This window comes from Wallemia mellicola (assembly GCF_000263375.1).
Source record: "Wallemia mellicola CBS 633.66 unplaced genomic scaffold WALSEscaffold_7, whole genome shotgun sequence".
Taxonomy (NCBI): Eukaryota; Fungi; Basidiomycota; class Wallemiomycetes; order Wallemiales; family Wallemiaceae; genus Wallemia; species Wallemia mellicola.
The window spans coordinates 110,831-136,527 of NW_006531964.1; the positions used below are offsets into that span (position 1 = coordinate 110,831).

The 25,697-nt window shown below is 38.6% G+C and overlaps 16 protein-coding genes across 16 annotated transcripts; 10 read left to right on the forward strand and 6 right to left on the reverse strand.

Annotated features, from left to right (window-relative positions):
• Positions 1-22: 22 nt before the first annotated feature.
• On the reverse strand, positions 23-1,824 carry WALSEDRAFT_60126 (hypothetical protein). Its single transcript, XM_006957752.1, has 6 exons — positions 1,603-1,824; positions 1,347-1,555; positions 1,144-1,302; positions 949-1,098; positions 796-904; positions 23-749 (listed from the first exon to the last, which is right to left on the reverse strand). Exons 2-6 carry the CDS (start codon positions 1,472-1,474, stop codon positions 72-74), a joined length of 1,224 nt encoding a protein of 407 aa, XP_006957814.1. The 5' UTR covers positions 1,475-1,555; positions 1,603-1,824; the 3' UTR covers positions 23-71.
• Positions 1,825-1,866: 42 nt separating this feature from the next.
• On the forward strand, positions 1,867-4,995 carry WALSEDRAFT_37466 (hypothetical protein; the record flags this gene model as incomplete). The annotated part of the gene is made up of 11 exons (XM_006957753.1): positions 1,867-1,998; positions 2,045-3,152; positions 3,199-3,302; positions 3,350-3,442; positions 3,487-3,611; positions 3,661-3,895; positions 3,940-4,128; positions 4,178-4,297; positions 4,346-4,558; positions 4,601-4,700; positions 4,746-4,995. 11 exons carry the CDS (start codon positions 1,867-1,869, stop codon positions 4,934-4,936), a joined length of 2,610 nt encoding a protein of 869 aa, XP_006957815.1. The 3' UTR covers positions 4,937-4,995.
• Positions 4,996-5,021: 26 nt separating this feature from the next.
• WALSEDRAFT_45105 (ribosomal protein L35) lies at positions 5,022-6,111 on the forward strand. Its single transcript, XM_006957754.1, has 5 exons — positions 5,022-5,047; positions 5,101-5,112; positions 5,160-5,186; positions 5,232-5,329; positions 5,375-6,111. Exons 1-5 carry the CDS (start codon positions 5,045-5,047, stop codon positions 5,601-5,603), a joined length of 369 nt encoding a protein of 122 aa, XP_006957816.1. The 5' UTR covers positions 5,022-5,044; the 3' UTR covers positions 5,604-6,111.
• On the reverse strand, positions 5,624-6,144 carry WALSEDRAFT_37472 (Isochorismatase hydrolase; the record flags this gene model as incomplete). Its single annotated transcript, XM_006957755.1, has 1 exon — positions 5,624-6,144. The coding sequence occupies one exon, from the start codon at positions 6,142-6,144 to the stop codon at positions 5,650-5,652; it is 495 nt and encodes a 164-aa protein (XP_006957817.1). The 3' UTR covers positions 5,624-5,649.
• Positions 6,145-6,286: 142 nt separating this feature from the next.
• Positions 6,287-7,068, reverse strand: WALSEDRAFT_60127 (putative inosine triphosphate pyrophosphatase). The gene is made up of 3 exons (XM_006957756.1): positions 7,036-7,068; positions 6,541-6,988; positions 6,287-6,493 (listed from the first exon to the last, which is right to left on the reverse strand). Exons 1-3 carry the CDS (start codon positions 7,046-7,048, stop codon positions 6,400-6,402), a joined length of 555 nt encoding a protein of 184 aa, XP_006957818.1. The 5' UTR covers positions 7,049-7,068; the 3' UTR covers positions 6,287-6,399.
• Positions 7,052-7,632, forward strand: WALSEDRAFT_54224 (hypothetical protein). The gene is made up of 4 exons (XM_006957757.1): positions 7,052-7,090; positions 7,131-7,212; positions 7,260-7,339; positions 7,385-7,632. The coding sequence occupies exons 1-4, from the start codon at positions 7,073-7,075 to the stop codon at positions 7,574-7,576; spliced, it is 372 nt and encodes a 123-aa protein (XP_006957819.1). The 5' UTR covers positions 7,052-7,072; the 3' UTR covers positions 7,577-7,632.
• Positions 7,609-13,737, forward strand: WALSEDRAFT_32208 (hypothetical protein). Its single transcript, XM_006957758.1, has 7 exons — positions 7,609-7,800; positions 7,845-10,037; positions 10,086-12,251; positions 12,295-12,459; positions 12,506-12,627; positions 12,673-12,822; positions 12,865-13,737. Exons 1-7 carry the CDS (start codon positions 7,617-7,619, stop codon positions 13,654-13,656), a joined length of 5,772 nt encoding a protein of 1,923 aa, XP_006957820.1. The 5' UTR covers positions 7,609-7,616; the 3' UTR covers positions 13,657-13,737.
• On the reverse strand, positions 13,692-14,696 carry WALSEDRAFT_37478 (hypothetical protein; the record flags this gene model as incomplete). The annotated part of the gene is made up of 5 exons (XM_006957759.1): positions 14,277-14,696; positions 14,169-14,236; positions 14,104-14,122; positions 14,002-14,057; positions 13,692-13,956 (listed from the first exon to the last, which is right to left on the reverse strand). The coding sequence occupies exons 1-5, from the start codon at positions 14,349-14,351 to the stop codon at positions 13,692-13,694; spliced, it is 483 nt and encodes a 160-aa protein (XP_006957821.1). The 5' UTR covers positions 14,352-14,696.
• On the forward strand, positions 14,396-15,508 carry WALSEDRAFT_17762 (FMN-linked oxidoreductase; the record flags this gene model as incomplete). The annotated part of the gene is made up of 3 exons (XM_006957684.1): positions 14,396-14,712; positions 14,757-14,936; positions 14,983-15,508. The coding sequence occupies 3 exons, from the start codon at positions 14,396-14,398 to the stop codon at positions 15,506-15,508; spliced, it is 1,023 nt and encodes a 340-aa protein (XP_006957746.1).
• Positions 15,509-15,583: 75 nt separating this feature from the next.
• WALSEDRAFT_68501 (hypothetical protein) lies at positions 15,584-17,106 on the reverse strand (the record flags this gene model as incomplete). The annotated part of the gene is made up of 2 exons (XM_006957760.1): positions 15,584-15,680; positions 15,725-17,106. The coding sequence occupies 2 exons, from the start codon at positions 17,104-17,106 to the stop codon at positions 15,602-15,604; spliced, it is 1,461 nt and encodes a 486-aa protein (XP_006957822.1). The 3' UTR covers positions 15,584-15,601.
• A 30-nt stretch (positions 17,107-17,136) lies between these two features.
• On the forward strand, positions 17,137-18,510 carry WALSEDRAFT_28278 (hypothetical protein; the record flags this gene model as incomplete). The annotated part of the gene is made up of 2 exons (XM_006957761.1): positions 17,137-17,242; positions 17,291-18,510. The coding sequence occupies 2 exons, from the start codon at positions 17,137-17,139 to the stop codon at positions 18,508-18,510; spliced, it is 1,326 nt and encodes a 441-aa protein (XP_006957823.1).
• Positions 17,174-21,580, forward strand: WALSEDRAFT_60129 (SPX-domain-containing protein). Its single transcript, XM_006957762.1, has 4 exons — positions 17,174-17,242; positions 17,291-19,062; positions 19,112-21,444; positions 21,492-21,580. The coding sequence occupies exons 2-4, from the start codon at positions 18,877-18,879 to the stop codon at positions 21,556-21,558; spliced, it is 2,586 nt and encodes an 861-aa protein (XP_006957824.1). The 5' UTR covers positions 17,174-17,242; positions 17,291-18,876; the 3' UTR covers positions 21,559-21,580.
• A 654-nt stretch (positions 21,581-22,234) lies between these two features.
• Positions 22,235-22,739, forward strand: WALSEDRAFT_68503 (hypothetical protein). The gene is made up of 2 exons (XM_006957763.1): positions 22,235-22,329; positions 22,379-22,739. Exons 1-2 carry the CDS (start codon positions 22,284-22,286, stop codon positions 22,678-22,680), a joined length of 348 nt encoding a protein of 115 aa, XP_006957825.1. The 5' UTR covers positions 22,235-22,283; the 3' UTR covers positions 22,681-22,739.
• WALSEDRAFT_54229 (FolC bifunctional protein) lies at positions 22,725-25,107 on the forward strand (the record flags this gene model as incomplete). Its single annotated transcript, XM_006957764.1, has 3 exons — positions 22,725-24,196; positions 24,241-24,881; positions 24,930-25,107. The coding sequence occupies one exon, from the start codon at positions 22,725-22,727 to the stop codon at positions 23,937-23,939; it is 1,215 nt and encodes a 404-aa protein (XP_006957826.1). The 3' UTR covers positions 23,940-24,196; positions 24,241-24,881; positions 24,930-25,107.
• WALSEDRAFT_28281 (class I glutamine amidotransferase-like protein) lies at positions 24,158-25,047 on the forward strand (the record flags this gene model as incomplete). Its single annotated transcript, XM_006957765.1, has 4 exons — positions 24,158-24,196; positions 24,241-24,789; positions 24,838-24,881; positions 24,930-25,047. The coding sequence occupies 4 exons, from the start codon at positions 24,158-24,160 to the stop codon at positions 25,045-25,047; spliced, it is 750 nt and encodes a 249-aa protein (XP_006957827.1).
• Positions 25,088-25,593, reverse strand: WALSEDRAFT_60131 (hypothetical protein). The gene has a single exon (XM_006957766.1). It carries the CDS (start codon positions 25,585-25,587, stop codon positions 25,111-25,113), a length of 477 nt encoding a protein of 158 aa, XP_006957828.1. The 5' UTR covers positions 25,588-25,593; the 3' UTR covers positions 25,088-25,110.
• Positions 25,594-25,697: the final 104 nt, after the last annotated feature.

Below are 25,697 nucleotides of genomic sequence, written 5' to 3' on the forward strand. Positions count from 1 at the left end.
ACTTCAATTAAATGCCTGTATTCGTAATATTATTACAACAATTAATTTGTGAAAGATAGAAGAGAAATTGCTTAGTGTACATTACCAATGAATTGGTAAATAAGTGTGTGAACTAATCCTGACAATACTTGTGGTTCGTGAGTGTATGCCTGCATAAGAGAAGCTGTTCCAAACATGACGAGAAGTTCAGGACCGAGCGGGATATGTGGTAGCCATTTTTTGCGTCTTGCAGTCGTCCAAGCGCTTTCCATTGCCTTTGGAAGAACATACATAGCGAGTTCCGATCGTCTTTTCTTCTCTTCGACAGCAAGACTGGCGCAAGTTAAGAAACCACCGACCCATAAAGATTCCTTCGATATCAAGAAGTTTGACAACCAGGACGGTAAGTTATCCTTATGGAGTCTGTATAAAGCATGCTTGGAACTAAACCAGCTATGGTATATGACGACAAAAGTAGCCAAAAATGCTGATGATCTGAAGCTAGATAATGTAGTGCGTAAAACTGCTTCTCCAGGGTCTTCACTGAACTGCTTTCTCTTTAATGTCAAAGCTGGTATGAAATGCAGTGAGGCATAGACAGGTAAAATGTCGAGAAAGATCATATAGAATCTTTCGATTGCCATTGGTAGGATACCTTCAACCCATGGATTCAAAACAGCGGGTGGGATATATGGTAATAATCTGTTTTCTCCATTTTGAAGATCTTGAAGCAATTTAAGCAAACGAAGTTTGTTCTTTGGTGTCGGCTTCTATTGGTTATCAATAATTTGATTATGGAATCAGACATTGACTGACCCTTTGTGCTAGTGATGTCAAAAGACTTTGGGAGTTATAAGTGCCCGTCCTGACGAGCTGTCTGTGCATAGGGATAGCCTCAGGTGGTACTTTCGAAGCTTGTTGAATCCTACATTGCTATCAGATAAAACTTTGCAAATATGTCAAATTTACCAATCGTTATATGCCTTGGGTATAGTGTCAGGAGACATAATCCAGGCATACATGATCTGTCCACAAGCTAATCCAAAAATGACAAACTCTCCATACGGTATACTAATCCAATTTCTCGCTTTGCATGATCTGTACATACCATGAAGCCCGCTATAAAGAATTAATAATGAATAGACGATTGATACCATCACCCACCGAACAGTCAATTGTTGACCTAGCGCCAACCGGTTGCTGCGAGTTTCAATGAGAGAGCCAAGTGAGGAAATAGCACCGGCAACCCAGGCATGCCAGCGTTTATGTTTTCCATCCATAATCCTAAGCGCGTGATGAATGAAACGCCACAACCAAACAAAACTGAAATGTCTCAGTTTGATAACGCAATAAGAGCGACAACATACACAGCAAATTGTGAGCCAAACCTGAGCGGTTCAGCGCTGAATAATGCACGTTTGAGTAACTTTCCAGTCAACTTGCGAGTTTTGAAAAGTGAGACCAATGCTAGGATAATATTGAGAGTCAAACGCATACCAAAAGTCAACACAAAGGTGCGCGCTGAGCCTCTAGTCGCATAAACCAAAAGTCGTTCAAAATCCTTCGGTTTCCTTGGCTAGTTGTTCTGTCAAGTGATCGTCCCAACCGTTGGGGAAGACTTACTTTCTGGTTTTTGGGTCTCCAAACACTGCTGAGAACTTCCCGTTGTAGCTTATCCCTATGTTTTGTGTCCCTGCTAAGTTTATAGAGCGTATCAAAGGAAAATGTTTTCTTGAGTTGCTGAGCTTGCTCAGTGATGTTAGGCGTCGATGGCTCAGTGATGGACAAAAGATCGTCATCTTCAATTCCAGTGAATCTGACGGAAGATTTATATTTTCGATTTTTTGACATGATGACGGTATGAGTATAACTTATCTCTGAGCTACTATGAGCTCAATATCTCTGGAGATAGATTACGACGAGGAGCCACCGTTTAAATATACTAAGATTGGCGCTGATGTTTCTACATCTACGCTCAAAGATTCAGCCTCTGTATTGCGTTGTTGTGATCAGTTTATCGTGAGTGAGAGATATAGGGAGATGACACGTTCATTGATATATATAGGCACTTGGTACACATGCAGGCTATTTACATTTATTCTCACATTCTGGACATCGTATTAAAGCCTTTAAACCGCATTCAGCCACGATAAGTGATATATCGCTAGATAGTGAGCAGAATTACATAGCAACAGCTTCAGTAGATGGTCAGGTCTTTATAAGCTCTATTTATGGTCAAGAGAGATATTATTTTGATATAAAACGTCCAATGCGTTGCGTAGCTTTAGATCCACACTTCAGCACAAAGTCATCCAGAGCGTTTATATGTGGCGGTTTGAATGGTAGACTGACACTCAATGAAAAGGGATGGTTGGGTCATCGTCAGATTGACTTGCAGCCCACTGATAGGGAAGAGGGACCGATTTACAACTGCATATGGAATAACCATCTGGTAGCCTGGTCGAATGATTCTGGTATACGATTATATGACGTCCAACTTATGAAATTGATAGCGTTCATCCCGAAATTGGACATCTCTCCTCGACCTGATCTCTTTAGAGTATCTCTCTCTTTCATTGATCATCACACACTCATTATTGGCTGGGGAAGCATAATAAGACTCGTTAAAATACGATACAGGCATTCAGCACCTTTGCATAACTACGAACATCCTCAATTACTCGCGGAGATAGAATCAACTTTCGAAATGGACGCTATGATTTCTTCTGTTTTGCCTTTCGAGAATTCGCTTTTAGTTCTAGCTTGGTTGGAACCAGATGGAGCGTTATTAAACGATGAGACTATCACTGACAAGAATGCACAACGCAAACGGGCCTCAAAGAGACCGGAATTGCGAGTGTTAACCCTCGATGGCGAGGAGAATGCCGAAGACAGATTACCAATTAGGAACTTCTACTTATATGGTTGCAACGATTACAAGCTCGTACCTTCTTTATTTCCCACCCGGAATGGTCTCAAGGCCGGCTTTTACTTCATGTCACCCCGTGATGTGGTCCGAGTTGAAGCCAGAGATGAGATTGATCACGTTGAGTGGCTCATAGAGGGCAAGCACTATGGCGAAGCGCTCGAATCTGCAAAGACTTTGACCGTAGAGCATGATTTCAACATAGACGAGCTCGGTCAGATGTACTTACGGTCGCTTATCACAGATGGTGAGCTTATATCTTTACAAAATAATCGAACCACTCAATTTCATAGGCGAATACGAAGCGGCTGCATCGCGTGCCACTGAAATATTGAAACTCAATACCAGCGCATGGGAAGACTTCTTCTATACATTTGCAAACTACGACAAACTTGATGTGAGTGATAGGTGCCAAACTTAAATTTTATCGCTTAGTTGTCCTAGGTAATTATACCCGTTATACCAAAAAAGCAGCCACAATTAGACGAACAAGTGTACGCGATAATACTTCACCATCTGTTACAGACAAATCATAGAGTAAGTGCGTTCAACTACGAATGGTTGTTTGCTAATGATACTAGGATTTTTATACTTCTATCATTGAATGGCCTTCAGATATCTACGATATCGGCAGCATTATATCAGCAGTTCAGAATGAGATTGAGAATGACGAAAAGGAAATACTACTAGAGTCCCTCGCAGAGTTGTAAGTTCGATTAGTACGCACTATGATGAGACATTAATTGTCTACGAAGGTATTTACGGAATAGACAACCTGGGAAAGTACTACCTATTTATCTCAAATTAGAGAAGTATGAAGTCTTTGATCTCATCAAGAAGTACAGTCTTTGGACAGATATTCAGTATCAGGCATTGGAACTTGTTAAGTTTGACGAGGGGTTGACAATGTCAGAATCACAATCCCAGTGGATTGAGGGAGGAAGGGGAACAGTGATAAAGATGCTGGTAGATCATACCTATTCGATACAGGTAGGTTATATAGATAGCTGAGATCAAGTCTAATAGTCAAAAAGGTCAGTCGAGTTGTTGATCAACTACAGCACGAAAGTCGATATCTTTATCTATATTTGGACACACTCAGGGAGCTAGATGGTATGATTGTCGAGCCATACGCTGACAATATGGTGGAATTATATGCAGAGTATGACTACAGCAAGCTGGAAGGATATTTGCGGACCAACACGCGTTACAATCTTGAAAAGGTTGGTGTAATACCATACGAAAACATTCACTGACAATGTCTATCCTAAGGCATATAAAGTTTGTGAGAAGAGGGATTATGTCCAAGAGATGGTGTTCATTCTCGGTCGTATGGGATCCAATAAGTTAGCGCTGAGTCTCATTATAGAAAGACTTGGTGATGTTAAGAGGGTACGCAAATGACAGCTTCACATATAAACAAAACTAACAACTATCAAGGCAATCGCGTTCGCAAAAGAGCAAAGTGATGATGATTTATGGGAAGACCTACTGAAATATTCCGAGAGTAGGCCTACGTTCATAAGAGGCCTGCTCGAGAATGTTGGTCCTGAGATTGACCCTGTGAGGCTGATAAAGAGGATCAAGAATGGTCTCGAGATACCAGGATTGAAGGATGCTTTGATAAAGATCCTACGGGACTTCCAAATACAAGTAAGTTGTTGTAGTTATTATCGCTATCCTAACAAGCAGAAGATATCACTGCTCGAGGGCTGTCAAACCGTAATGCATACGGATTGCCAAAGGATACTGGATGAATTACTGAAAGCGCACTCGAAAGGACAACTAGGTGGTCGTGAGTTTACTTCTGTAACGTCACACTGAAGCTAACGGGGTGTAGCTAACACTAGTTGCGCAAAGTCGCAAGAAAAGGCATATAAGAAGAATGAAACGACGTTGGTGTACAACGACGGGAGAACATATCTAGCCTCATCCTTATTAGGGGAAAGGACAGGCGAAGTCCGACTGAAGACAATTGACCAAAAGATAGCCTGGAAAGTTCGTATGAATAATCGAATAGATAGGAATTGATAATATAATAAATTTATTTGTAAATATAATTTTTTAAGATTTTCGAACTGAGCTGAGCGAAGAAGGGAAAGCTTGAGAGCTCGTTAGTTGACAACCAAATAGTGCAGGATGGTAAATAATAATAAATAGCTGCTATAAAAGATTTACTAACAAATATATTATAGGTCCAAGTCAGAGTGCGTTTTCTTATCGTTCTATAGCAAATTCTAACAAATTATCCCAGGCTCACGAGCTTCAAAGCAAGAACAAGGTGTGTAGACTAGGGCTTTTGTAGGATTTTCTAATAAAACACCAGACCGACCTCCTCAACCAACTCCACGAGTTGAAGGGTGAGCTCGTCCAACTCAGAGTTGCCAAGGTAGCTGGCGGCTCAGCTTCAAAGTTGACCAAGATGTAGGTATTAGAGAAGTAGCCCGTATCTTTTTAACACTCTATTAGCCACTCAGTCCGCAAGTCAATTGCTCGCGTTCTCACCGTCATCAACCAAAAGCAACGTCAACACGTCGCCGAAGCTTACAAGGGCAAGCGTATTCCTTTGGATATGCGCCACAAGAAGACTCGTGCCATCAGACGCCGTCTTACACCAAAGGAGCAAAACGCTAAGACTGTCCGTCAACACAAGCGTGAAATTCACTTTGGCCGTCGTAAATTCGCCATCAAGGCTTAAAAAGTTTATGAATGAATGGCTTTATTTGGTTGATCATGCATATTTGTTAAATTTCTGTTGATTTTATCAGTTTAATATCACATTTGAGAAGTTTTTCACGCCAATTTGATTCATCGCTAACTGCTTTAGTAGCATCCTCTATTACTGTAATAGAATGTCCATTAAGCTGGCCATCAATTGCTGTCGCTTTCACGCAAAAATCTGCTGCTAATCCCGTAACGTATATCGTTGATGATTCCTTGAGTAAATGTAATAAATTGTGAGAAGAGGCGTTAAAAGCTGAGTAAGCGTCTACATCAATGTTGGTACCCTTCTCCAAGTATACTACTTTATTAGACGTGCTATTCAGGGATGATTGTATGTCCTCATGTAATTCTGCACCTTTAGTGTTGGCTACGCAATGATCTGGCCAAAGCTCTTGTATCCTACCATCTGGGAGTGTTATGCTACTAAATGGCTCTTTGTTATGCCTTGATGCGAATGAAATGTGATTAGATGGATGAGCATCCTGATGATATATGAGATGGGCTAGGAGATACATATATGTAAGTATTACGCACTTTACTGACAAATATGGTTTCCCATGTGTAGTTATTTATTAAATGCTGTATCTCTAAGGGGTATTTAGCTAGTCTGTCTATTATATCGCCAACTAACTCGGTATAATCAATTCAGCGTCATTGACGGCGAGTGAACCATTTATAAAGTCATACTATAGTACATTAGATTCTGCGTTATTTAGTAATAGATTAGAAACCTGGAGATCAACTACGAAAAGATATGACATGATGAATGTCTATGTACAAGAATTTAGATGCTCTCTAAGGGCATCTAATGCGCGGAATCTATGACTTATTTTATTCTTATCCTCTTTTGCCATTTCTGCATATCTACAGTTTCTAGTTAGAAATGTCGAAAGAGAAGACAGTATACTGACGTCAAGCCATTACCCTCGTCTGGTTGGAAGATTGGATCCCAACCAAAGTTAGTTGGGCCGCGTGGCTGTACTATATTCCCGAATGTTCTACCCTCGAAAACGATAGGTTCAGTTGTTTGCTCATCTGCGTATGCAAAAGTACACAAAGCGTGAGCTCTAGTGTTGTTGAAGCCAACTAACATTTTGTTTAATCCGTCGTGTCCTATGGATTCTAAGAACCACTTAATGTATGGACCTGGGAGGTTATTGAGTGCTTCAAAACAGAGTGCGGTATCTTCAACCATGACAGGACCTTTGATAGTATCCCTGGCTATCTTGCACTTCTGCTTAGCGATCTCTTGTGTAGAGTTACCTTGTAATTCAGGTAAATCCAATGATTTGTTTAGTAAAGGTGCGTTCAAGATCTCTTTTACTTCTTTCAATTTGTTAGCATTGCCAGTAACAAAAGCTAGACGTCATCGTCAGTAGATATTCTATCAACATTTATTCACAGACTGATTGTTTTCATTTTGAACAACGACGATTGATAGCAATGGAGAGCACATACAAGGTGGGTGTTTGCTTAATTATAAAATAAAATTAATTTTCAGTTCAAACATATACAACCATATTTATCAAAATATCCAAAGTTATCTTTATCTTTATTTCAAACTTATCACGATTTGAGCTTATGTGGGTGTTTAGATGGGTAGATAAGCTAATATGAACTTTATATTTAGCTCAGAAGTGGTATTCTATTGATTTCATTGAGTTAGAAGAATTAAAGTATGTCATTTTAGTTGGGAAGAAGACAATGAAGGTGAGCCTGATTCCATCTATCTGGAGCGTATCTAACTATCTATAGCACAATGATACAGTTATAATACCAACCAACATTTACGACAATCTATCTCTAGATTTATTAAACAATATCATAAGTTCTACCGACTATTCAAGAGATGTACATTATATTAGCATAGTAGGACAAGATTCAAGTTGCGTCTATTATAGAATACAAGCAGGATTAATGAAACCAGACGATTTGAGAGTTTTGTAGACTCATACAATCTTGTAGCTCAACCACCATCAGCTCAACAATGAGCAACCACATTAGCGCATTTAAACCAGATAATTATAATAAATTATATAAATTTTTATTAGAAATATTCATAAACCAATCTAATATAAAAGATTTATACTTGGAATTGAACAAGTTCAATCTACAAAATCCATTAGATTTACCAAAACCCAACAATGCAGAGAAGTCTGAGTTAGAGAATGGTGAGCCAGCTCTTATAATACGTATTACACCCTAATATCCACAGGAAACGCTACCATCTCCGGTGTTCTGCACAAAGTAAACAAGGACTTCATCAACCAAGCATTGCAATTGTCTTCTACTCTCAATATCTCACACCATCTCGCGTCTTCTCTTCTTCAACACGGTATGCAGAGGTGCTCAAGATACCAGACCACCCCCTTGGAAACAGCCGTCATTCTCTTCCACTCAGAGAGACTCGAATTGGTTAGATGCTTACAGTTGATTATCAATGGTAGTACGGACCCTAATCTGCAACAGTCTGGCTTAATGGATGTTTTAAATAATTTCACCGTTCAACTTATACAGAACAACTTTATCAACACTCTGATTTCTTCCTTGAAGTCACTCAAAAATCCTCAAATCACGTCAACAGGTTTGAACGATGCTGTTACTGCAGAATCCATCAACTTCATAACCCTCCAGAGGCAAGAATTAGCTCATCTTCTCTACCTCTTCGCATTCAATCAACAAATGAGCCAATCTGACATTACATCTGTTATTAATTACGCCAGCACTCTGGACTTTGAGGATTCAATCACTCCATACATTTTGTCCACATTATTAGCCGCATTCAACTTCAACTGTCAAGATCTTAGCTTCATAACAAACACCTTGAGAACTTCATCGTCTAGTAATTGGTTGAATAAGTCTTTTAAGGCTGTTTTTTCACTCAGATTCGCTCTTTTTATTGTTTCATCATTCCAATTCAATCCAAATTTAGCTTCAAAGGCTACAGTAACGGAAGATGATGTTGAAAAGATTGTTCTCCAGTCGATAAATGATGACGCATTTTTACACCTTCAACAAGTTCTAATAAATGCTACGGAATCTGAGTCCCCAATTAATGTTGACTTTAAACCACATCTGTTGTTCCAGTTGGATATGTTTATCACTCAGTTAATTACTACGCTCTCGCCGGTACTTCGTAAACTTAAGCATCGTGAGGAGGACTTAATCTTGGCTTCATCTAGATCTAGATCTTTCAACATTGATGCTTCACCATCTACAAGACAAGACTTAGCTCAGTTGTACTTCTTGATCGCATTATTATATAGAAACACTGAACCTGAGTCGGCCTTAAAATTCTGGGTAACAGACAAGGACGATTACAGACTTTTCGCTTTCTTGAGATGGTCAGCTGAAGCTCGTACACCTTTAATGGTCCATTCTCTTTTCGAAATGATTGGATCTTTGGCTTCGGGTACTCAATGCGCTACTTACGTTTACGAATTCTTGAGTGGTAATACTGAAATGAATGATAACAGCCTTTGTTCATGGAATGCACTCTTTGGTGCTTTGGACTTTTACGCCAACAACCTCAATCAAAATCAACCAAATGGCGAAAGTCAAGCTAGAGCTAACGAAATTCCACCGGAAGAAGTAGATTTATTAAAAGCATTTTTATTTGTTTTGAAGCAAGTAGTTGGTCACTCATCGGTTGCTCGTGCTGCATTGATTGATAACCCAACATATAAACCAATTCAAACATTATTTTCACTTCTGGCTTGCTCGATCCCAGTAGATTTGAAGAGCTCATTGTTTGATACATTGGCTTCATTCGCTAGTGCAATCCCAGCAAATATAATCGGTCAGGGTTCATCTTCAATTGCTACTGAAAATGCTAAGAAGATTTGGGTTATGCTAGAATCATCTCAAATTTTACCTACAACAAGAAGAAAACAACCATCACCACTTACTGGTATATTAGCGGAATTAGAAGAAATTGAATCAGCTGCTGGTACATATCCAATTTCAGCATCTTTTATCAACTTCCTTAACAACTTGATACATACACCAGCTAAATCTCTTACTTTAAGAAAAGGTATTGAACTCGATAGTTTAACTATACCTAATGGTTTAGGCGCAAACCACCGTGTTCCTGGTATTCAACCATTTGTTAACTTTGTCGTTGATGACATATTCTTAAAATTACCCCACAGAGGATTTAAATACCTTACGGAACGTTGGAAACTCACTGAAACTAGTTTATGTTTCATTGAAAAGTGTTTGAGTACTTACGATTTATCACAATTGTTCGTTGAAGGCACAATTAACGTCGGTAGTGTTAACGAGGTTGTTGCTAATCCATCAGAAGTCAGCCTTTGTTCATTGATACTTCATCCCGGTTTCAATGTTCTCATTCAGTTCTTGTCTGGTGGTCCAATTTTGAAAGAAGTTTTCAATCTTATAGGAACAGGTGAGTTAGATTAGTTTTTCTTGCAGCTATTTCTAACAATTTATGAAGGTATTGATGCCATCCTTGATAACAGATTCAAGACACCATTCTACGCTAAATCAATTCAAAGATGTTTGCGTATAATATACAGAATAATGTCAATACAATCAATGTTCTTGGAGGTTCTTTTACCACTTCTTCGTCAACAAAACAACATCATCCCTGGAATTGGAAAAATTGATATCCCATCAGCGTTGAGCACGCTTGATCAACATCTATTGTTCGCTCATGATGCTGTTATACAAATCGCACTCTACGTTAATGCAATTGATGAGGAAACTTCATTGTTGGCCGTCAAGACTATTTCAGCAATTGCAAAATCAACTTACTTTAGCACTGCTGATGGTTTCGCCAACCACTACAAGAGGAAGATGAACAGATTGACCGGCATTATTGATTCAAGTGATGAGAGTCTCAGGATTTTGTCAGGATTTGTCAGATTACTCGAAGTGGATGCACCTGAGGACACTGATACAATTGATGATACTGGTATTGAAACGCTCTTGAATTCATCAACTGATATTGACAATGATAATATACATCTTACACAAGCCACAAGATCTGTCATTTTGGATTTATTAATTGAGAACACGAAATCTAGTGCGCCTTCACCGAACATCGCACATTTCTTGTTAGGTTTCAACCTACAATCATCTTCACCATCTGAGATTGAAATTGAGGATCCATTAAATCAATCATCTAAGGTTTCATGTTTACATATTATCTTCTCATTACTTGCGCAAGGTGTTGAAAATGATGATGATGATGTCCCACTATTCATTAATCACCCAATTCTTGCTGAGAAATGTTACAGATTGATCTATCAATTATGTACTTCAGAGCTCACGTCTAATGCAACATTGAGGTATTTGAGACTTCATGAAGATTTCTTCTACAAACAATTGGTAGCACTTCCAATCAAGCAAATCCCAATCTCATCTCAACCTCCACTTGGTGTTGCTAGATTTGGCGATGGTGGTATGATTCAAACTTCATCTTCATCACTCGCTTCATTCTTGAGATTTAGAGCTTGGTTACTTGACACAGTCGCACTTGAAATTCATGCTCTTACTAATTCAGGTCAAACTCAACGAGTAACAAAATTAGTTGATGTGTTATTCTCTGAGTCAAATCAGGTACTCGATATTGAAGCTAATGAATTTGGTGAAGTAGTTGAAACCCAAGATATTGATCAATCATTGGCGAAGATTCTCGACATATATCAATCACTTGATTTAGATTACATAGATGAAGGAGTAAATGCAGAAAATCTATCAGTTTCATTCTTTACAGGATTGGACTTATCAACTTGCTTGAAGACTGATGATAATGGCTCTGTCATTTATGATTTCAGGGCTTTACTTTCCTTACTTGGTGCGGCTAGGAGACACTTACAAAAATCTGGCGTTATAGCATCACCAACTCAATACGAGCAGGTTAAGGCTGAAACTCAACAAATTTTAGAATTTTTGGCCTCAGACAATCGTCGTAGACAAGTACATCATGCTAGACAATTTAATTTAGAAGCATGGAAGAGAATTCTTGATATCGTTTGCGCTAAGTGTTTCGATACCATTAATAAAGATAGAAGAGAAACAGTTTTATTGAATATCTTGCAAACTATTTTACCAAAATTGACAAGTATGGATATTGCACCTGCTACATCTGAGTTACTTTGTGGTGCTACCTTATCATTAATTACGAAATTACGTACAACCTTTAGTAACTTGTCAGAAGAGGATGACGTTGATCAAAGACTCTACGTAATGCCAAATGATAGATTATTGAGCATACTCAAGCAAGTTATTGAAGTTATAATCAAACCTGGTTCAACTGTCATTGTTAGGGGTAATTTATACTCAGTATTACACAATTACTTACAGATTGTTAACCTTCAATCGAGAGCTCAATCTGGTTTGGAAGTTGATAGTCAATTGGTTTTGGATATGGTTCATGATAAGTTGATCCCAATCATCTGTAGAGATGCAGTTGATGGCAGTGAAGTCTGGAAGACTGTTGCATTCTCAGTTCTTGATGGTCTCGCTGCACTTTCTTTGAAAAACAACTCGTCAGCATCGCTTGATATAATGGTTAAGCATGGTTTCTTGAGAAACTTTGTACAATCACTTAAGGATACCGAAGATGTTCTAATTAATATTGTTCAAAGTGATCCTGGTGAGTAATAGATCGTCGCTTGAATATCTACTTATTTGTTTAGAATCACTCAATCCACTCTACGTGTTTGAAGCAAAGACCGCAATGCTTTTGCGGATTGCTCAAGATCGTAAAGGTGCTGAGAGACTCCTCGATGCTCAAATCTTTACGGTTCTTGCGCAATGTGAATTTGTCTCTTGTAGACCATCTGGTGAAGAGAGTTTAATGGGTAGGTTGACTTACTTGAGTTCGGATCTAAGCTAACGAATATCTAGACTACGAAAGCTTCCTTCCGCCAGCTACTGAAAGATATCATCAACTTCTCCTTCCAACGCTGCAGCTTGCCTCGACAGTCTTATCATCCGTCGGTGTTACATCGGCTGTAGCAGCTAAAGAGGTTGGCGATATTATTCGAAACCGTTACGTTTTAACATTGTTATAGGCCCTTGGATTCGTATATGCACATCGTGAGGTATTCTTGGAAATCCTTCGCGATAATCCAACACTTACTTCACTTGCACTTGTCCAGGAGCATCACCTCATCGTATGCATCCTTCATCAAGTGAAATCCGTAGTATCAGATGATGAACTCGTAGGTATAAATACTTCGAGATTTCTAATCTAACGTTAGCAGATTTCTCCATCTGGATTTGGAGCCTTCCACACTGCAATCTTGAACTTATCAACGAAGTACATGACAAGAGCAAACTGGATCAACAGAGTTGTTCCATTTACAGACACAGAGAAGGAAGATTCACTGATATTATCAAAGGGAGGTGAATCATCTAAGTTTGCAATTATGGCATCAATAACAGTTGAGAATGTTAACGAGTGGTTATTGAATTACTTAACATTAACAAGGTCAACTTCATCATTTAGACCATTATTATTACCATTATTCCCACAAGTGAGGGATGGACAGGATTTACATCAAGCGTCTAGTTCTTCACCTACACTTGGACAAGCTATAACAGGTTTAAAAGAGCTGGTGTCATTATTCCACGGCACATTGTTCGATTTCAGGGAACATCAATTTAAGATTCAGCAAACACCTTCAATCCATATGGAAATTATGCTCAGTTCAACGATAAAGGTATTAAAATCTCGTTTAACGAAGATTGAGATGATGTTGTTATTGATTTGGCGTCATGCAGAATTTTACGTCAAGTTACAACAAAAACCACAAATGCAACAATCATTAAGTGCATCATTGAAGCCATACGGTAATGTTGATAGCAACGCTACAGCAAGAGAGATATCACAATTAATTTTACCTATATTATCAAAATTAGATGGAATTGAGTTGACAAGTGATATGATACAAGCTAATGACGTTAGATCAAGACAAGCATTCCTTCAAATAATTTCTAGACGTATAAGAGAAGCAATCTTATATAATCAAACTGATGAAGCTATGAAAATATAAATTATTATACTATTGTTACAAACATTCTTCCTTCTTTACTCAATCATTTGCTGTATTGAGGCATTATATATTTTTACATCCTCTATTGGTCTGTCTGCTTTGTCTACTACGACGTTACCCATTCTTTGTACGACTCTCATACCTCTTAGAACTCTTCCAAAGATTGTGTGTTTTCCGTCGAGATATGGTGTTGGTGATAGTGTTATAAAGAATTGAGAACCATTTGTGTTTGGACCTGAGTTTGCCATTGCTAGTATACCTGCACCTGTGAATCTTAATTCTGGGTTTATTTCATCTTCGCTGGTGGTTTTGTCAGTATAATGTCTCATTTGTGATATGACTGACAATTTTCCTCCGTAGACAGATGTACCACCTCTACCAGTTCCTGTTGGATCACCTCCCTGTTATTTGAGTTAAAAGATGCCCTGCATATCCATATAAGCGTACCTGTATCATAAAGTCTTGACTTGAACATTGTGAGAGGCTGGTAAAAAGCTAAGAGAAAAACTCACACTATTCTGTGGAATACTACACCATTGTAGTAACCCCTTTGTACTAACTGACTGAAATTGTTGCAAGTCTACTAATTAGATTGATAAAGTGGACAACTACGAACTCACTTTTGGTGCGTGATTAACGTATAGTTCAAGGTCGATATCACCCTGACTGGTTTTGAGTTGTACAACAGTCGCCATTATTTTCGTCGTGGTTGTAGCGCAATAAGTGACTTCTTCCTTTGATGCGACCAGGAGGGCTTTTCAAACCAGCGAGAATAGGGAATTGCAATCTCAGCCATAGAATCGCTTTGGCGCCATTGACGAGATTGAGAGTTGATGACTTTGGTGTACCATCAGATTATACGCCATTATACTACCAACAGAGGGCGTCTAAAGGCGGTTTACTAATAAGCGAAGCTACTCTGCCTGCGAAAGAAGCTGGTGGACTACCACGTCTTCCTGGTATTTACACAAATGAGCAAATCAATCGTTGGAGAGAAGTCGTAGAAAGTGTGCATCGTTTAGGTGCTTTCATATTCTGTCAACTGTATGCATTGGGGTGGGTGTGAGATTCTTTGTAAGCTTACCTAACGTATCACTTAGTCGGGTTGCTGATCCACGCCTCGTTGATAACCTTTTCGGCGTTTCAAATGACGTATATAACGGCAACAACGTCAAGCAGCTCTCAGAAGAGGATATACGGAGGTATATCGCACATTTCAGACAGGCGTCTATAAATGCAGTCGATAAAGCTGGCTTTGATGGTGTGGAAGTACATTCAGCGTGAGTGAATAATTGTGTTTTGGCCATTGTGACTAAAATCACTCAGAAATGGATACCTTCTCGATCAAGCTATACAGCAAGTATCTAACAAGCGATTAGATAGCTACGGCGGTCTCAACCGTCTCCGTTTCCCTTATGAAGTTGTAGAAACTACCACTCAAGCCATCGGTGAAGCCAAAACTGGTGTACGCATTTCTCCTTTTTCAAGGTATCAGGGTATGAGAGATGAGTGCCCTTATACTACATTCGAACCATGGGTTCGAACTCTCGTGAAGAACTTTCCAAATATCGCCTATGTTCATTTCGTAGAAGGATTCACGGAGGATGACATAAAAATAGGAGATGAACTCAAAAAACAAATCAAAATGTCTAATATACCTGTTATTTCCAACTTAGCATACTCACTTGAAGTAGCCAACAGTCGGGCAGAGGAACATGATGAGATTGTTGCTTTTGGTAAACAATTCATTAGTAATCCCGACTTACCGGAACGTATATATAATGAATGGCCTTTGAATGAGCCTGATACTAGCACATATTACACTCAAGGCAGAGAAGGTTACATAGAGTAGGTGATGATCTTCTTTAAATAAATTCTGATTTGACATACCATCAGTTATCCATTTTATAAACCCCAATAGACAACTAGAAGAACTGCATGTGTATTATTTAGACTTTATATCATTATTATACAATTTAATCTTGTCGATCGTCGACAAATAGAATTTTTGTTCCGTGATAACGCTAGAGAGAGATTAGAGCTGTATTTGGGAAAATTCATCACTCACATAACGAGAAGAACAGTCAATGCACAAACACCTCCAGTGATAATGTGTTGAACTAAAGACAGCGAGATTGAATAACTTGTTATGGCTCCTGTGACGCCACATGCAAGTAAGACAACCTTATTTGGTGTGATCTTAGGTACGTTCAATGAGCTACTGGTATACCTGTAAGCATAGAGAGATCTCAGCCCCAAATTAATGATATTTGCATAAACCACAATGATTGAGTGATAACAACTTGGCGTATACTTCAAAGAGAAGTATATAGATGGCATTAGAATTACTGATAGAATTATCAAAAACCTTGAATGATTGTTGATAACGCTAGATGTTGCTGTGCTATGTAAGAATGACTCAAGTATACCATTGAACGCCATGATCGGGATATAAATACTATAATGCGGTAATATAGATCCAGCATTTGAGTTCGCGTATTTAGGTAAAAGTATTTGTAACAATGTTCGCGCATAATTGGGTAAAAACGCCGGTAAAACAACCAAAAAAAGCATATAAGAGCGTAATATCAATCCTATTGCATTTGAGACCTGCTCTACTGAGTCATTTTTCGAGAAATACACCCGGGAATTCTCTTCTATGGGGAGGAAAACTATACGAGCAACCATGCTACCGTAATTGTCAGCCAATGCAAAAGCCCCTTGATCTGAATCTGATAAATGTGAAGAAATGATGTATTTGTCGCCTTGTGTTAGACCCAACTTGATAAGTGCTTGTGTTATAAGAGCTCGTAATGAAAGTAAAGAAGCCTTACTAAAGGGTGCCTCATTTGCTAGGATACGTGGATAGTGTATTGTTATGTCACCACAATAGCTTACAAACTGAATAAGTGAGTAACTCAATTGACCAAAAGCATAACAAGTGAGGGAGCTATGATTAGAATAACGCGTCAATAAAATAAATGATACCAGTGCTTTAGCTGCGAATGAGAAACTGTCAATAAAAGATTTCCTTTTTATTTCAACCCGTTTATTTGATTGATATTTGAGCGGTTCAACTAATGCTTCTAAAAGTATGGAAAGGGTATATAAAGTCAACGCTCTATTGTAATCAGCATCTCCTATATTGCTTCCAATAAAAAGCACTCTAGTGATAAGAAGAGTGATGACGTTTAGAGGAATCGCGAGAAATGCGAGGTTTATTGATTGTTGGTTAGATATACTAGCACTGAGAGACGCTAAACCAACAGAGTCCTTTGATAATTGCTGTATAGATGCATAAAATAACTCTAATTTGAATGAATGTCTACCTAAATTAGCTGGATCAACGTAACGAAGGCTAAGCTGATTGACTAGAAAGTTAGAGACCTTTATAAAACCAGCTAAAGTGGTAGATAAAGCTATAGATTTAGTGTAGGCGCTGATATCCATAATAAAAACTCTTAGTTACTAACATCGACGATGGAAGTCAACTTGCGAAATGAATTGAAGAATTGGGAGAAAGACTTCACTTTGAAACACCAAAGGAAGCCAGTAAAGGATGATATAAAGAAAGATCCTACGATTGGTTAGTTTAGTTTGCTTTGATAGTACGCGTTACTAAACTTGAGAAAAGCACAAAAGTACAAAACATACAGTAAAGTTAAGAAAGGCGCGAATGATAAAGATGACACAGCGACTACAAAGTCGATACCACCACCAGCTAGTACGCCAAAGAAGAAAGCAGCTGCTGTGTTTAAAACACCCACAAAACCAGCTACTAGCAGTGGATTTACGCCTAAGAAGGTCGAATATGCTGCAGCATCACCACAGAAGTTTAAGGATATGTTAAATACACTCAGTCCAGCGAAAAGTAACAACAATGCTAAATTCTGGACACCACGTACAAAAGCTAGAAAGAGACTGCGAGGTGAGAATGTACCAAACACACCAAAGAAACAGCGTATGGAAATGATAGGAATACAAGAGGAGCAGGATGTTGTTCAGGAGACGAAAGAAGAGGAGGAAGAAGAGGAAGACGATATGATGAACACACCTGCAAAAAATAAGGCGTTCAAACCATTATTTGAATCACCCAGACCATCCACTAACACCAGCAACAATAGTAGTGTAGTTGTATTACCTCCTCTACCGACAAACACGATATCAACCTATGTTGACAACCCTCAGTCACAAGAACTAACAAGCTCACAGGCTACTATACCACAATCGCAACCATCGCAGTCACAAAGAGGTTTGAAACGTGGACAGTCACCAGAGAATACCAGCAGAGCTGCAATTTCGAAGAAGAAATCCAGAACGACATTGAAATATCCGAACAAGGTTGAGCTACCGCAGAGTCAGACACTGGCAGGTAAGCAAGATATAAAGAATGAGCCAACGCAATTAGAATTAGAGGGTACTAGTCAACAAATAAGCATCATACCTCACCTTCAAAAACGTAAATTGAAAAAGCGAGACGAGGAGAGTGATGATACTGATATAGAGGACTATATACCAATGACTCATAAGCATACCGAGCGCTCGTTTATCCAAGAAGATGAAGAAGCGATTAATCAAGACAATAAAGTGAAATCTAGACTCGGAGAATTAAGCTTAGATTCGCCGGGAGCGGTCAAGCGTAGTAAAGAGTATAACAAGCATATCGATGAGAAAGTACGTTCACTCCTCAGTCGATCTGACGAACCGGGATATGGTAACTACCGTACTGAAATCATGCCATACGACGAGTTGAGCAGTGAAGAAGGTGACGACGACGACTGGGAAGAAGACTGTGATGGGTGGAAAGCTGACGGTGTCGGTTTCATTGAAGACTATGATTATGATTGTATATAAATAAGAGGAATAGAACGCATTCCATGGAATCTATTGATGACCGTGCCTTAATAAAGACGAGTGATAAATTTAAGAGATTAGGAGGACAGAAGATTGATATATGGGCTAAAATAGTTTCTATAAACTATTGTAGCTATAAAAATCTATGAAGTTTCGCGTGTTTTTTCTCAGTAGACGATAAGAAGCTAATTAAGCTTTCCTAATTGGGCAAACGCCGCTTGTGGTGTGGCTAGTAAAAAGCTGGTGGTACATTAAATCTAAGGTACTAGTCTTTTAGGCCGACTGAAATTGAAATATTTCATCAACGTGGGTGGATCTGTAACTGAATTGTGACTTCATCTCCTTTACTAGAACGTTGAAGACTGAATGAAGTTTGGTAGGCGTATAAAGTCTAACTTATATCCAGAATGGCAAGAATACTATCTAAACTATTCAGAACTCAAGAATTACTTGAAATCTAACTCAGATGGCTGGGATTCCTCAAAGGAAGCAGAATTCAAGGAACAACTAGCGAAGCAATTAGAGAAAATCTACAACTTCCAGAAATCTAAAGTGAGTCTCATAGTCTAGATGTCATATAGTCGCCGTTTACACCTAATAGGTTTCTGAACTTGCACAGAGAATATCGATTTATGAGAATATTATAAACGACTATATTCGTACAGCTAGCGCAGAGTCATCACCCGCACACTCAGCTAAAGACTCAGACGACGATGATGACGACGGCCATTCAATTAGCCAACATCCAGATGATGACAGCAGCGGATACGATCTGGGCAGATTTGAAGAACGTTTCAAGGAGTTAGAAGATGATCTAGCTGTTCTCGTAGCTGACGTTCACGATTTGGCAAACTACACAAAATTAAATTACACAGGTTTCATTAAAATCGTAAAGAAGCATGACAAGCAAACAGGATATAAACTTCGCAAGGATTTCGTAAAGACTTTCTTAGATGATAAGCCATTTTATAAGGAGAATTACGACGCTCTGATTATTCAGCTTTCCAAGTTGTTCGAAATGGTCAGAACAAGGGGCAAACCCATTCAAGGTGATAGTGCTGCCGGCGGTCAACAATCGGCTTTCGTTAGGCAAACTACAAAGTACTGGGTCCATGAAGAAAACATAATTCCTCTTAAATTATACATTCTTAAACATCTTCCTGTTTTGGTATATGATCCAGATAAGGAATATTCACCTGAAGACTCCGCAATTACTAGCATTTATTACGATAACGAAGACCTTGATTTCTATCTGGGAAGATTAGAAAAGACTGAAGGTGCTGAAGCTATTCGTTTAAGATGGTATGGTGGCATGGATGTCAAACAGATTTTCGTTGAACGTAAAACTCATAGAGAAGATTGGACAGGCGAAAAAAGTGTCAAAGCTAGATTTCCAATAAAGGAAGACCTTGTAAACGCTTACATGTCAGGTGACATGACGATGGATGACGTCTGGAAAGACATGAAAGCTAAAGGTAAAAAGAGCGATAAGGAGATTGAATCTATGAAACAACTTTCCGAAGAAGTCCAATATAGAGTATTGACGAAGCAAATGCACCCAGTCATGAGGAGTTTCTACAATCGTACAGCATTCCAACTTCCTGGAGATGCACGCGTACGTATATCGTTAGATACAGAGTTATCACTTGTTAGAGAAGATAACTGGGATGGTAGGCAACGTTCAGGTGATAATTGGAGAAGAATGGATATTGGTATAGATTATCCATTTAATCAACTGCCAAATGAAGATATTGATAGATTCCCGTATGGTATTTTAGAAGTAAAATTACAAACTCAGATGGGCCAAGAACCTCCAGAGTGGGTTAGACAGTTAGTTAGCAGCCATTTAGTTGAAGCAGTACCAAAATTCTCGAAATTTATACACGGATGTGCAACTTTACTAGACAATAGAGTTAACTTACTGCCGTTTTGGATGCCGCAAATGGAAATTGATATACGTAAACCAGCTACGAAAGAGTTGCTCATCGAAAGACCTCAAACAAGCAACGTAAATTCAGCTGACCACACTCCAATTCAAACACCACCTGAGAACAGCGAGGAAGAGAACGATAGTGATGAACAAACTAAAAATCTAGAACATCTTGAAATGGCTAGAAGAGAATCTAGGTTGAGAGGAACCGAAGATGATGATCACGATGGAGGAGATAGGATGACATTACCTGCTAGACATCACAGTGCATATAGATTACCACCAAACTATCGCGAAGAGTTAATAAAGAGTGAAAAAGCGAGAGCTGAGAATCTTCGTAAGGAGAAGAATAAGCTGAAAGCATCGAAGAAGAATACGAGGTCACAGTCTATTGAATATGTCAGTGAGCAAGATGAAGACGATGAAGACGGTTACCATCATCAGGAAGGTACTTCATTGTTGGGTGGTACTTCTTCTGGTCAATCATCAAAATATGGTGGTACAAGCGATAATCGTGTTAGTTGGAAAAATATACCAAATCAATTTAAGAAAGTTACACCAACAACAATTAAACAATACGCTCATTGGTTATTCAAGAATGATCACCTTGATTATCATTTCAATGATGATAGTGAAGATGAAGACAGTCCTAAAGCTTTGGATGAGGAAACGGCTGGGGACGATGAAACTGTTGAATATGTCAACAGCTTCAGGGCTGATAATGGTAAAAAGATCTGGGTGCCAGTTAGAGTTGAACCGAAAGTCTACTTCGCTAATGAGAGAACGTTCTTGAAATGGTTACAATTTTCTATCTTGCTCAGTTCAATCGCTGTCACATTGCTTAATTATACCAGTACAGCTGACAAAACTGGATTTATTAGTGCAGCATTGTTCACATTCGCTTCCTTAATCAGTATATCATACTCAGCATTTACGTTCGTATGGCGAGCAATGAAGATAAGGAAGAGAGAAGCAGTCAGTTATTACGACAGGATTGGACCAAGGTAAGTGTACGTCTATAAGTCTATTCAATGCTGACAATAATATAAAGTATTCTCTGTGGTGTTATGTTAATCGCAGTTTTCGTCAACTTCATTTTGAGACTTACTTCTATTTGAGTTATAAATACATTTGCATTCCTAATTTACTTTCTTGAGTGATGAAGAGTGATGGAAGTGATGTTGATAAGATGTGCTAGAGCCAGTTGACAATAATGGCTTAGTATCTTCATCATCTTCACCTTTGAGTGGTTTGTAATGCTTATAAGCATACTCTGTGTCAAGTTCTTTACTACTTATAACGCCAAAGAATATATCGGTATTTTGCTTAAAAATCTCTGCTTGCATGCGACGATATTCCGGATCTGGCTTGTTATAATTATGTTTACACATCTTGTTATGATTTGAAGGTTTTAAAATGACTTGTATTTAAAAAGTGACCGTTCATATTTCTCATTGTTCGCGAGTGAGTTACGATGGAGTTCTTTGTTCGCGTAACAGGAACGCGTGTTTTTGTAACAATGTGCACGATGCATATATAATACGATTGTGTTGTTTATAAATAGTGAAGGCTATATAATAGTTTCATAAATTGTCATAATTGATTACGTTTACGTGATATGTTTAGAAACGTGTTCAAGATTGCAAATTTGGCGTGTCGATGAACGCCTCGATTCGTTAGAGACGTGATATTAATATATTATGAATGTATTCTAAATATTTAAACCGCAGTATTTAATTTAAACGTATGACTCTAATTACGCAATAGTGGAATGTGATCATCTGGGCTCCATTTAAAACAGACAGTCACACGAGCATTTCCTGTACTAAAACAACGAAGAAGAATGTCAACAAAACTCGATCAAATGCAAGCAGTCCATTTACCAGCTGGTAAGTGTCTATACTGATTGTCTGAGAAAAAGCTTAGAACAATCTACAGTAAGAGCTGGTGGAAGAAGAGTCAGCATTACAAGAAAGCATAAGGCTGTAGCACCTAATGCATCTGAAGAAATGGAAGATACAGCCCAAACTCAAGATTACCCACGTCCGCTTAACCACGAACATCATGAGCATGATGATTCCAAAGAGGGATACAAGAATAGGAGAGAGCGTCGCAAGAGTAGTACAAGTCATCGTAACTTTTTCGAGCCACTCGTACATGGATATGAGACACCTGCAATGCATACACCAAATAAATCTACAATGCATATCAAACAACCTGCCGGACGTGGTTTAAATTAAATTATAATTTATGAATGAAATTATCTTGTAAACGAACACCATTGATGATTAAATTAGGATTAGAAGCGACTGGGAAATCTTTACTTAAAATATCTAATCAATCACAACCAATTGTACATATAGCGGGTACAAATGGAAAAGGCAGTACTTCTGCTTTTATAGACGGCTTATTGAGAAGTCTGGATTACAAAGTCGGTAGATTTAATTCACCACACTTGGTTGAGGAATTTGATAGTTTAATTATACAAGGGAAGCCTATTAGTAGTACAGTTTATTATAATCTAGTACATCAGTTGGAAACACAAGATGATAATTACAAGAAACTCACAAACTTTGAGAAGCTAACAGTCTCTGCCTTCAATCTTTTTAGTCAACAGGAAATAGATGTCGGAATAATTGAAGTTGGTATGGGTGGCTTGTTAGACGCAACAAACGCTTTTAGCAGGGAATACAGAGATAGTATCGCTGTTATCACACCAATCGCCTTGGATCATATTTCATGGTTAGGTGACAATATAATAGACATAACTAAACAAAAGATTGGTATTATTACCAGCAAAACTAAAGCTGCTATCGTCGCGCCACAAATACATCATCAAGTTATCGGTTTGATAAGGGAGAGGTGTGAGGAACTGAAAGTACCTGTATACTTCAATGATAGACCAGGTGAATTAGTCAACCCAATCAATGGCGACATCATCAACGCTCAGTTGAGAATGGCAGGTAAACATCAAATAGAGAATGCATCAACCGCTTTGCTAGCTGTACACGCATTACAAAAACATTGTGAACATTTCAAAGCTATAGATTTGAGCGCAAACAATGAAATTTCAAATACTCTCAACCAAGTGAGCTTTCATGGTAGATCCGATCGAGATGTTCTACCTGGTGTGATAGTTGATGGCGCACACAACCCCGCAGCTATGCAATTGTTAAGAGACACGCTATCAGAAGATCAAGCATACACCTTCATACTAGGATTCAGCCAAGATAAGGATGTGGATGATATGTTAAGAATTCTAATTAGAGCTAGAGATACAGTTATATTCGTACCATTTTCATCGATACCTTCGATGCCTTGGGTAAAAAATATGAATACAACAACACTGAAAGCGAAAACAGATGAATTGTTCGAGAACAGCGTCGACGTGAGTGTTTCAAACAATCTGCCTGAAGCACTTCAATTGGCGGGGAAGAGTGGAAAGAAAGTTGTTATAACTGGTAGCTTGTACTTGATAGCGGATGTATATAGATTGTAGACTATTCGCTCTGCTCTTGTAGAATGTCATCTAAGTTCTTGAGAAGACCATTCAATTTATTCTCCAAGTCGCTCGTAACTTTCTCGATGCTATTCAGATCCTCATTGAGCTTATGTTCATTATGCTCATTATGGGTATTCTCTATTCTTTTCTTAAGATTTTTAATTTCTGCTTCCATAAGATGACGGTCGCTTATCAACTACCTTACGAAAGCGATAATGGAAGTAAAATTAGCAATTTTTGTTTGTGATAGCTGCGTAAGTGTTAGTTTGTATACGAATTATCTCTAATAGCAGCCTAGATACCTTCAATCGAACAAGTCGAAGGAAACTACGAGAATATATTCCGAACATTCCTCACAAAGGCTAATAACGAGTTTGAGACTCCTCACAAGCTGATAATAGATGCATTTGACGTATACAAATATGAATACCCTGAGGATGTCACTGTTTATGACGGTATTATTATTTCAGGATCGAACAGCGACGCATTTAGCGAATTGGATTGGATAATAGACTTGGTAGACTTCATCAGAGGCTTGACATATTCATTCCCGAAGGTTTCTGTTATCGGTATATGTTTTGGTCATCAGATAATCGCTAGATCACTTGGTGGAGCTGTAGACAGGGGAAATATGAAGGAATTCGGAAGTACAGTTGTTGATGTAGTCAACAAAGACCTCGCGAAGAATTACTTTGGATTTGATAATCAGTTTAGGATATTTGAAGCACACCGTGATGTCGTAACCAAGAAACCAGCTAGTCTGACAAATGTGGCATCGACACCACAATGCCCTTACCAAGCATTTATCAAATTCAATGGAGAGAAAGTACATATTTGGTCTGTTCAGGTGTGTTAACATGATGCTTTTTTAGTTTTCTTACTTAGATATTCGCAGGGACACCCAGAATTCACGGAATCTATAATGACAAAAATAGCAGAGTGAGTCTTCCCAGTGCTTCCTATTGCATTCTAATAAACCCTGTCTAGATCAGATATCCTCGCTGAAGAACCATCAGATGAAGTTAAAAACGCCTGGCTTGACAAATCAAAAGAAGAACACGATGGTATAGCATTGGGTAAAGCTATTCTAAAGTTGTTTATATGACGTTAGAATAATTTATAATGCATAGTGTACACTGGTTGTCCTTGTCTATATATCCTTATCAGTCTAGCTGGTTTGTTGTTGTTGCTGCTTGAGTTTCTTATTCAACTTCTTGCGCTGCTTCTTGGAAAGTTGTATGTTGCTATCGACACCGACTACATTCTTCTTAACAGCATGTGGTTTATCGAGATACTTTTTGGCTGTATTTTTAGTCTTCTTCGTCGTCGTTCTGTACTTAGATTCCTCATCTTCTGATTGCTCGCTCTGCTCTTCAACTTTGTTACCAACTGAAGGGCCCTTCGAGGCTAACTTCCGCTGTAGTCTCACATCTATTTCGGATGCACTAGTCTGTGCTACTGACGCGCCTAATCCTAGTCTAGACGGTCTCGACATCCATTCTCTTAAATCGTCTTGTTTGGTGGAATTGTTGGCTTTAGAGCTGGTGTTATGCCAACTGGATGTCATATCCCTTATAGTACCTAATGATAGACTAATTTGGGCTTGTAATTCATTGAAATCAACTTCTTCTCCTTCAAGAGTCATTGTTGGTGAGTTGAAAGATGCATTAGTGTATAAAATGTATAAAATAAATTTTTACAGGCGAGATAGATGTAGAGCTGCTTGCCTATTGTATACAACGTCTATCGACTTGT